Source organism: Eumetopias jubatus, unplaced genomic scaffold (assembly GCF_037043125.1).
Source record: "Eumetopias jubatus isolate StellerSeaLion01/CBP00866 unplaced genomic scaffold, mEumJub1_p1.0 scaffold_7, whole genome shotgun sequence".
NCBI classification, from domain to species: Eukaryota; Metazoa; Chordata; class Mammalia; order Carnivora; family Otariidae; genus Eumetopias; species Eumetopias jubatus.
Window position 1 is genome coordinate 83044790 of NW_028274813.1, and position 9543 is coordinate 83054332.

Genomic DNA, 9543 nt, shown 5'->3' on the forward strand with positions numbered 1-9543 from the left:
GAGACCCGGAAGAGAGCGGCTCAAAGGTGAGGAGTTTGAAAGCCTGCCAGGGTCCGGAAGGAGCCAGCTGAGGAGAGGAGCCAGGTGGAAACCTGATGAAGGCGGGGGCGGGCGTAGTGAGGAAGGGGACACGAGCCAGCACCCTTTCCACGGGCAGCTGTGGGAGGAAGAGAGGCCTGTGCCAGGTTTTAAGCACGGAGGGGAGAGGCGAATCAAACACTGACGGAGTACAACAGATGACACCGCTGACTCACTAGCTCACTTGGGGTTGTCTTCCTAGCGGATTTTCTCTCAGCCCCTTCCCTTCTCCCAAATGATCCCTTTTGCAATCAGTGTAGGACTTGGGTTAATCAGACTGACCGGGGTTAGTCTGTGGCCCTCAAAGAGGGGTCCATCATAGTCTATGGAAAGTAAAGGACTAGATGACAAGGTCCTTTCTATCTCCCAAACCATGACGTTGGCCTGATTATAGACTCGGGGTCTCTCAGAGCAGAGCTAAGGGAGGCTGTCAGAGTCAAGTTGTTGAGGCCCAGAGAGGGGCAGTGACTGGCCCAAGGTCACACAGCCAGTGGTTGGGGACAGAGCTAAGCCAGTATTCCTAAGCCCCAAACTTTTTGTGCTGACATCACCTCCCGACGACCAGACTCCTGGCTTTGGTTTTTGTCCTTTCTCTGGAAGTGGGACAAAGGAGCCAGGAGCCGGGCCAAGAAGCTGTCAGGGCTAGTCCCAAGCCCCAGGATGCTGGGAACCCAAGGTTCACACCCATGTAAACACAGGCCAACACTGATACCTCTTACTTGGCTCTCAATAGCTTCCTCCAAATCAGCTCCCCACTATTTTTTTTTAAAGATTTTATTTATTTATTTGAGAGAGAATGAGAGATAGAGAGCACGAGAGGGAAGAGGGTCAGAGGGAGAAGCAGACTCCCTGCTGAGCAGGGAGCCCGATGTGGGACTCGATCCCGGGACTCCAGGATCATGACCTGAGCCGAAGGCAGTCGCTTAACCAACTGAGCCACCCAGGCGCCCTCAGCTCCCCACTGTTATCTTGCTTATCCTTGCAGGTCCCCTGGGAGCCAGGGAGGAGCAGAAAGTATTAGCCCCACTTCACAACAGAGAGAAACTCAGACAAGGAGGAAGGTAGTAATTTGCCCAAAGTCGCCGGGCAAGTCAGGGATGGGGCTGAAACAGGAGGTCCCATGGGAGATGGGGGGTGGTCAGCAGAGCACATGGCCCTTTGGGCAGGGGTGGGGTAGTGCCCCAGGAACCAAGGGTCCCCTGTCTCACCAGGACAGTGATCTCACTGTCCCCTGAGGGAGACCTCTGGGGACAGGCTCCGCTTGTTCCCCAACTGCTACAGGGTACTGGAGAGGGGGAGCAATTGGGCAGAGGCAGCAGAATATGGCCACAGGTCGGAGGGAGGAAGCTATCATGGGTCAGGTGTCCCTGGGTGGGGTTTGTGCTGGCTGATTTTCTGCCAACTTCAAGGGGCCCCAGGGAACCTCAATGCCCCCACTGAGCCCAAGGACTCTCCTAATGCCCCTCACTGCCAAGGGACCAGGGAGCCATCTGGACACCTGGGGAGAGAGGCAGATTGGTGCAGGTGAGGGTCAAGGAGGCCCTCCTTGCTGATGGCAATGACTGGCTCTGCCTTCCAAAGGAGTTACAAGTAGGGTGACCATAAGGACAGGTGATTAATAGAGCTCCCATTCAATCTCAAAAATATCCCGAACCTGACAATGAATTTCGTGATCATCCATCCCAGTTATGGGACAAATCCTCTGTTCAGTGAAGAAAGTCTTGAAAATGTTTCACAAGGAGGGCAGGCCTGGTTCGGTGCTGACATCTCTCCCCACATTCCATCTCCAGTCCTGTCTCCCTCCGCCCCGCTCCCCAGCCCAGGACAACCGAATCTGTCCCAGAAACCACCACTCCCAGCTCTGCCCTCTAAGAGAAGCATTTCTAGGGCTAGGGGCACAGAAACCTAGAGCCCTAGGTGGCTCACTAGAAAGAGGCCTTGACCCAGGGTCAGGAAACCCAGGTCCAAGGCCCAGCTCGGGTTTCACCTTTGTCGGAAGGGGCTCTGTGCTTTGGTCTTTTCATCTGAAAATTGGAGCTAAGGAGAAGTTCGGTTGCATGAACGGAAGGTGATAATGCAGGAGATAAGGCTGCCTCCGCGTTGCTGCAATCTGGGGCAGAAAGCCGTGATTCCCGGGGACAACCAGCGCTGCCCAGGAAGTCACTCCCTGCTGTTGCCACAGGGTGACTCATGTGGCCCCCCGGCTGGCTGAGTTGTGCTCACCGCGGCGGATCTGGCCCAGGCCCAAGGAGGGCGCTGACGGTGCAGCCCTGCTGGGAGCCTGGTTTCCTGGCAGCCAGGCACAGTGGGCAGGTCTGACCTGTGAGAGCCGCGGTTACTAACCCCCTGGGGCCTGGGCTGGTTGCAAAAGGGGCTGGTGCTCCTGACGCAGTCTGCTTTCGGTCTCACTCACTCTCCCAAGCTGGTTCCCAGGAGAATGGGGGAGCTCGGGGAGGGTGCGTCACCCCCGCCCTGGGCACCACTCTGCTCCCAGGCGGAAAGCAAGAGAGGCACACCCCCTTCGGGCGCGCGAACACTCACACACCAGCCCGGGCCCGGCATGCACGCCCGGTGCAAGGAAGCACACGGAGAGAGGCCCCCTCACAGATCCACACAGAATCGAGCCTCTGCGCGCACAAACACGTAGACACACGGCCCCCAAGAAACTAGGCCCGACCTAGATGTGCACACCCAGATGCACACATAGATTTGTGTATAATACACACTGCTGAGGGCAGACACCATGTGGGTGCACAGACACACACATTCAGAGCTATACGCATCTTGCATAGAGACGCCCACACTGACAGACACACACAGACTTGCACACATATGGAATTATTCAGAGTTTCGCACAAGGACAATACCCACTCTCAATATGCGAAAGCAAAAACAGGGACACAGAGAAATGTACGTGAACACAAATATACGATATACATACACCTTGTCATCATTTAGTATTTATTGAACACCCACAATCTGCTAGTCATGCTCCGCCAGAAAGAGAACCCCCCCCCGCAACACAAGTCATACATACACAGAAACCCAAGCCCTCTCCAAAGAGCCACTTGGGATTATATGGGGTCCAGTCTCCAAACCAAAGATGAAGAACTGTTTTTCTGTAGATGGTCACCAACCCATGGTGGAAAAACTAACCAAATGCTGATGTAGTTATCATTTATAATAATAATAAAAAAAAGTTAAAGGAAAACAACCTCCATGCTCCAAACTGGGATCTAGTTGAAGAAATTATGGTCAGGGTGAAATAGTAAGCAAATATATACATACGGTTACAGCCTCTGGTCAGAGTTTATAATGACATGAAAAACACTGTTAAATTTTATTTATTGGGGCACCTGGCTGGCTCAGTCAGTGGAGCAGGCAACTCTTGGTCTCGGAGTCATGCGTTCCAGGCCCACATTAGGCATGGAGCCTACTTAAAAAATAGTAATAGAGGTGTCTGGGTGGCTCAGTCGGTTGAGCAACCGACTCTTGATTTCAGCTCAGGTCATGATCTTGGGGTCATGAGATCAAGCCCCGTGTCTGGCTCCAAGATCAGCGTGGAGTCTGCCTGAGATTCTCTCTCCTTCTGCCACTCATGGGCACTCTCTCTCTTTCTCTCTAAATAAATAATATTTTTAAAAATGCTACTAAAAAAATAAAAAATAAAAAAAATAAAAATACTACTAATAGGGGCACCTGGGTGGCTCAGTCATTAAGCGTCTGCCTTCGGCTCAGGTCATGATCCCAGGGTCCTGGGATCGAGTCCCACATCAGGATCCCTGCTCCGCGGGAGACCTGCTTCTCCCTCCCCCACTCCCCCTGCTTGTGTTCTCTCACTGTCTCTCTCTATCGGATAAATAAATAAAATCTTTAAAAAAATACTAATAATATTTTTAAAGTATTTTAAATTTATTTATTTATTTTTAAAAAATTTTACTTTTTAAAAAAGATTTGTTTTAGGGAGAGAGAGAGAGAGAGAGCACATGAGCACGGGGAGGGGCAGAAGGAGAAAGACAAGCAAGCTCCCCACTGACTGTGGAGATGGGTGAGGGTCTCGATCCCAGGACCCTGGGATCATCACCTGAGCCAGATTAACCGACTGAGCCACCCAGGCGCCCCTTAGAGATTTCTTTTTTTTTTTTTAAAGTGATCACTATACCCTACGTGGTGCTCACAATCCAAAGATCAAGGGTTGCATGCTCTACCAACTGAGCCAGCCAGGCACCCCTGTTAAAATTTTAAATGAAAAAAAAAATGTATATATAGCATGATCACAAAAAATTTTTCAAAAATATGCATAGAACAGGCTGGAAGGAAGTACATCAAAATATTACTATTGATTATCTATGGGAGTTAAGACTATTACTAAATTTTTAATCTTCTAGTTCTTCAGATTTTCTAATTTTTCTATGAGTATTTATTATGGGAAAAATAAAACATTTAAAAAATCAGCTAAAGGGGGCACCTGGGTGGCTCAGTCGTTAAGCGTCTGCCTTCGGCTCAGGTCATGATCCCAGGGTCCTGGGATCGAGCCCCGCATCGGGCTCCCTGCTCAGCAGGGAGCCTGCTTCTCCCTCTCCCACTCCCCCTGCTTGTGTTCCCTCTCTCGCTGTGTCTCTGTCAAATAAATAAAATCTCCCCCCCCCCAAATAAAGAGAGAGAGAATGGAGAGAGGGGGAGAAGAAGGCAAAGGAAGGAAAGAAATAAAATAGATATTATAAAGAGAAACAAAAGCAGAGCAGGTCAGTGGGTTGGGAACCAGAGGTAAATCCCACCTGTCCTGCATAGGCTTGGTCCCTACCTGTCCAAGGGCCGTTCCAGCAAGCCATTGCTCTTAGGCCTATCTCCAGGCTTCCATGGCACATATCTGGAGCTGAGCTTGACCCTCAGGGTCCCCTCCAGGGCTCACTGGTTGGATTTTTATCTTTTTTTTTTTAAGATTATTTATTTATTTATTTGAGAGAGAGAGAGCCCAAGAGGGGGTAGGGTTAGAGGGAGAAGCAGACTCCCTGCTGAGCAGGGAGCCCGATGCGGGACTCGATCCCAGGACTCCGGGATCATGACCTGAGCCGGAGGCAGTCGCTTAACCAACTGAGCCACCCAGGTGCCCGGATTTTTATCTTAAGCACTTAAGGGCCAGCTACAAATATTGCCTGAGCCCAGGCCCCTGCAGGAGCACAGGGGCATGAAGAGGACTTTCTACTTCCCCGGGGAGGTGCAATCTGAGTAAGTGACCAAATGCAGAGTGCCAAGAGAGCAGTGTGGACGCTAATACAAGTAAGAGACACTTTCTGGAAAAGGGGAGTACTGAAAGATGGTTAGAAGAGAAACGGCATGGGTGGCGGGGGCGGGGGGGGGCTTCTTTGCAAACTAGAGGATTTGGCAAAAGCAAAGACTTGGGAGTCAGAAGTCAAAAAATAATCAGGGATCAGGGAGTGGGATCACTGGAACCAGCTGGCCTGATCCAGTTTGATGTGGGATTTGAGAAGGCCTTGAATGCTAAAATGAGGGCCTGGGAGTTCACCACTGGCCCAGAGAGCTGTTAACAGTCCTGAGTCGGAGAGATGCCAGAGGGGAAGGCAGCAGTCCCGGGGGAAGTGGATGGAGCACAGCAGGGGCAGGGATGGGGAGGGCAAGGCTAAGAGAGGTGCTGACCAGGCTTGGTGACCCAGCAGAAGAGGAGACATAGTGACACGGATGTGCTGGGGCCACCAGAGAATCCGGGAAGAAGCAGGAGGTTGGGAGCCTCAGAGATGACCTTTAGATTTCCGCCCCCTACTCAAAGGACCTCTAAGGCCCCCTGAAGCAGTTTGATAACCTCTAATCCACCATCCTGCGTCTTTTGTTTTGCAAATGAGGAAACTGAGGCACACCAAAGGGAAATAATTTGCCTAAGGTCATGGTTGATGTCAGAGTCTGAACTTGAACCCAGGTCTCTGCTCCCCCGGGGGTGGGGTGGGGTGGGTGGGGCGTGTGTTGGGCTGGGTTGAGGTAAAAGAGGCTACGGAGCTGGGGTGGGAAACCAACCCCCCCCCCCCCCCCCGGGCCCTGGCTGCAATGGTGCAGCTCCAGCCCCTCCACCTCAGGGGCAAGGGAACAAAGGGAGACGAAATGGCTGGAGCTCTAGGGGACCGGCCTTGGTGGGACAGGAGCTGGACCGTCTTGGCTAAAACTAAATTTGGGGATTATCTCAGGTTTCGCTTGGCTAGGATTTCTGTCCCTCAGCCCTGCTCTTTCTCATACCCAGGCAGCTGTTACTTCCTGGAGAGGCAGCTGGGCTGGGACAGGGTTCACACTCACCTGGCCCAGCAGTTGCCTAGCAGGTGTCCCAGGTGTGCCTTAGAAATACCTCTCCAAAAGAATAACATTTACCCACGTATATACAGAACTCTAGAGTTCACTAAGTGCTCTTACAGCTACTTGGTAGTAATACCTCACTTGAGATATTACCTTTTTTCTCTGGGGCTCACTTTCCTTACGGGTAAAATAAAGTGTGTTTCCCCCCGCCAAGGTGCCCTTTAAAGTTCCGTCCAGTTCCAATTCCAGGGAATGTTCTCTGGATCCCTGTTGCTCTCCAAGTCGTCACCCAACAAACCCTCACTCCACAGGATTTCTGGGACCAAACTTCTATTTAAATTGACAACCGGCACCTTGACCTTCGGTCGGTCCTTATGTGGACTTTGAATGCCAAGACCAAACACGAGGTCCAACCAACTTGACCCAGGAGTTTGGCCAGTGGTTGAGGTTTAGGCTGTACGGGGTCCCTTCATGCTTGGGCTCTGCACCAGCTGCCCCCCGCAACCCCACAAGATCCTGTGGACAGTTGGAAGGATCAGAGCAGGAAGGTTCAGAGGGCCCAGCATCGCCCCAGAGCCCCAGCGCTGAGCTAGGTGCTCTAGAAAGGAGGGGCAGAGGGGCGGGGCAACACCCACCTGGTGAGGTCATGGGAAAGCAGCTCTGGCGCTGACACCTGGGGAAACCCGTTCCTAGGCTGCTTCCCACACTAGCTCTCCTGGGAACCGGCTAAGCCCCAAGCGGGGTGCCCCAGACCTGCCCCCCCCGCAAGTCCAGTTCCCAGCACACTGTCTCATCTAGTCCAGCCCCCACCTGTCAGTCTGGCCTCAGTCCTTCCATGCCCAACCTACCTATCCTGGCTGCTGGGCCTTGAAGAGGGCTCTTAGAGGGCAATGGGCAGACAGCTCCAGGAAATGACACAGAGACAGCAGCTTCAGAAACTTAAGGTTTTATTTGTAGATTCTGCACTGCTCTACCTTCTAGGCTGTGGCCTTGGAGAAAGGTGACCCCAGCCCCTTCTTCCTCCAGGCTCTAGGTCACAGCTCCTCCCCCTCCTCCGGGTGGGCCTTGCCTCTCGCTTCCTGCCCTGCTCCTGGCCCAGCCAGTTTGGGCAGTGCCTAGGGAGCCCTGAGCCCCAGTTCTTCCCAGGGACCAGCCCCGCCCTCCCGGGCCCTGGGGGCTGAGGGCAGCCCAGGTGTCAGCCTTGCTCCTCAGCTGCAGCACTTTTCTGCTCTCCTTGTTCTTCCTCCTTCCAAACCTAGCCTTCTGACCTGCCTCCTCACCAGCCTGCCTCCTGTCTCAAGGCTCCAAGGCCTCACTTTCTGCTCCCTCTCAGTCTCTCCTTGACCTCTGTCTTACCCAGTTCATCCTGAACTGCTCTCCAAATCAGGGCTGGACACCCTCCTGCCCCAAAATGCCTGGCTCTTCCTCCCCCGCCCTGTGGCAAGGCGGGGACCACCACAAGGGGTCCTAATTCAGCCAGGCTGACCTGCAGGCTCATGGTAAGAAACTGGGAATTGGATCCCTAACTGCTTGGAGGTGGCTGGCACTGTTAGGACCACCCCACGAAAATCCAAGTGCTGGGATTTCTCTGTGAGCCTTGACCAGAGATCCAAATCAGAGCCCCTCGCATATGAGAGTGGGCAGTTAGAGGCCTGTGTCCTCACAGTGTTCAGATGGGAACTGAGTCCCATGGGGCGGCCTGGCCCTGCCAGTACCCTCCTCAAAGGCTCCAGTTTCCAGAAGTCTGTGGTCTTAGGCCTACTGCTCCCTAGCTGCCATAGCTGTTCAAACAAAGCAAAAGAACTTCTTCCAGCGGCAGCGGGAAAGGGTACGAACACCTTTGGCATTCAGTTTCTTCTCCAGCCGGGCTTTGTGTTCAATGGCACTGAGAATAGCCGAGTCAAACACCTCTTTCAAGTTCTTCTGCGTCAAGGCGGAGCACTCGAGGTAACAGGAGGCTCGGATTTTCTCGGCTAGACCCTGAGCCTGGGGTTGGGGCACGGGGCCCTCCCGGCCCCCCTGGTCCAGCTGAATCAGTACATTGACATCGTCCCTCAGGTCGGACTGGGTACCCACCAGCAGCACGGGTGCCTGGGGGTTGTGAGTGCGGATCTCTGGCAGCCATTTCTCTGTGATGTTCTGGAAAGAGCTGGGCTGCACCACGCTGAAGCAGGCCAGGAAGACATCGGTATCCGGGTAGCAGAGGGAGCGAAGGCGGTCAAAATCTTCCTAGGATGAGAAGGCCTGATCATTAGTAGGGTTATTCCCTGCCACAAGTAATGGGAATTTGATTGTCACCTGGGGTTGCAGACCTGAGACTCGGAAGGGCCCAAGACCTTCTCCATTCCTTATCCATCTAGGGTCCTCCCAGCCTCCAGCCCACCTTCTCCCAGACCATTAGAGGCCGCCCCCCATTTCTTACCTGTCCCGCTGTGTCCCAGAGCTCAATGCGCACCGGCGCTCCATCCACCAGGACTTGCACTGCAGGGTCAGGGCGTTGGGGGGACAGGGAGTTAGGAAGAGCGTCCAGGGCCCCACCGGACCTCACCAGCGCCACCTCGGGGCCCGCTCCCGCCTCCCTCCCGGGGGGCTCCCTCGCCCTCCCGCACCCGCGCCAGCCCCTGCCGACGGGTGCACCACCCCACCCCCAACCACGCGGTCGCCGGGGCCGTTGAACGTACCGGAGAAGGTGTCCAGCGCTGTGGGCCGGTAGCGCGCGGGGTACCCATTGCAGGTGTAGCTGACGATGAGGCTGCTCTTGCCCACGGCGCCGTCTCCCACCAGCACGCACTTGATGCCCAGCTCCGGGGGCGCGCTGCCCCGCCGCGGCGGAGGGGTCGGGGCCCGGAGCGGGGACGACTCGGCCTCGCTCAGCTCCCGCGGGGGCATGGCCCGCTCCGGGGGCAGCCCGGGACCAGGCTCCGCTGTGCTCCGGAAAGCAGGTTCCGCAGGGTGCCTCTGACTGAGTCCGCAAAGGCCCGGCGCGCCGGCCCGCCGCTAACCCCGGGTATAAGTGGGGGCCACGCCCACCTCATCTGCATGTCCCGAGCGGCCTCGGACCCCGCCCACCCGCTGGGCCTCCGGCCCCGCCTCCCTCCGCAGTGCACCCCATGAGGCCAGGCAATCACAAACGCCGGGAGGAAGAGAGGCCAAAGGAAAACTGGC

General features: G+C 54.7%; 1 protein-coding gene across 1 annotated transcript; it reads right to left on the reverse strand.

The window, feature by feature from the left end:
• Positions 1 to 7308: 7308 nt before the first annotated feature.
• RHOV (ras homolog family member V) lies at positions 7309 to 9312 on the reverse strand. Its single transcript, XM_028119505.1, has 3 exons — positions 9060 to 9312; positions 8801 to 8859; positions 7309 to 8607 (listed from the first exon to the last, which is right to left on the reverse strand). Exons 1-3 carry the CDS (start codon positions 9265 to 9267, stop codon positions 8164 to 8166), a joined length of 711 nt encoding a protein of 236 aa, XP_027975306.1. The 5' UTR covers positions 9268 to 9312; the 3' UTR covers positions 7309 to 8163.
• Positions 9313 to 9543: the final 231 nt, after the last annotated feature.

Excerpts from the sequence above, each read along its gene's own strand:
- RHOV (XM_028119505.1), bottom strand. The coding sequence starts at position 9,267 with ATGCCCCCGCGGGAGCTGAGCGAGGCCGAGTCGTCCCCGCTCCGGGCC. Across the intron at positions 8,860-9,059 it reads AGCGCTGGACACCTTCTCCG|TGCAAGTCCTGGTGGATGGA; the intron begins GTACGTTCAACG and ends CTGACCCTGCAG. Across the intron at positions 8,608-8,800 it reads TCTGGGACACAGCGGGACAG|GAAGATTTTGACCGCCTTCG; the intron begins GTAAGAAATGGG and ends TTCTCATCCTAG.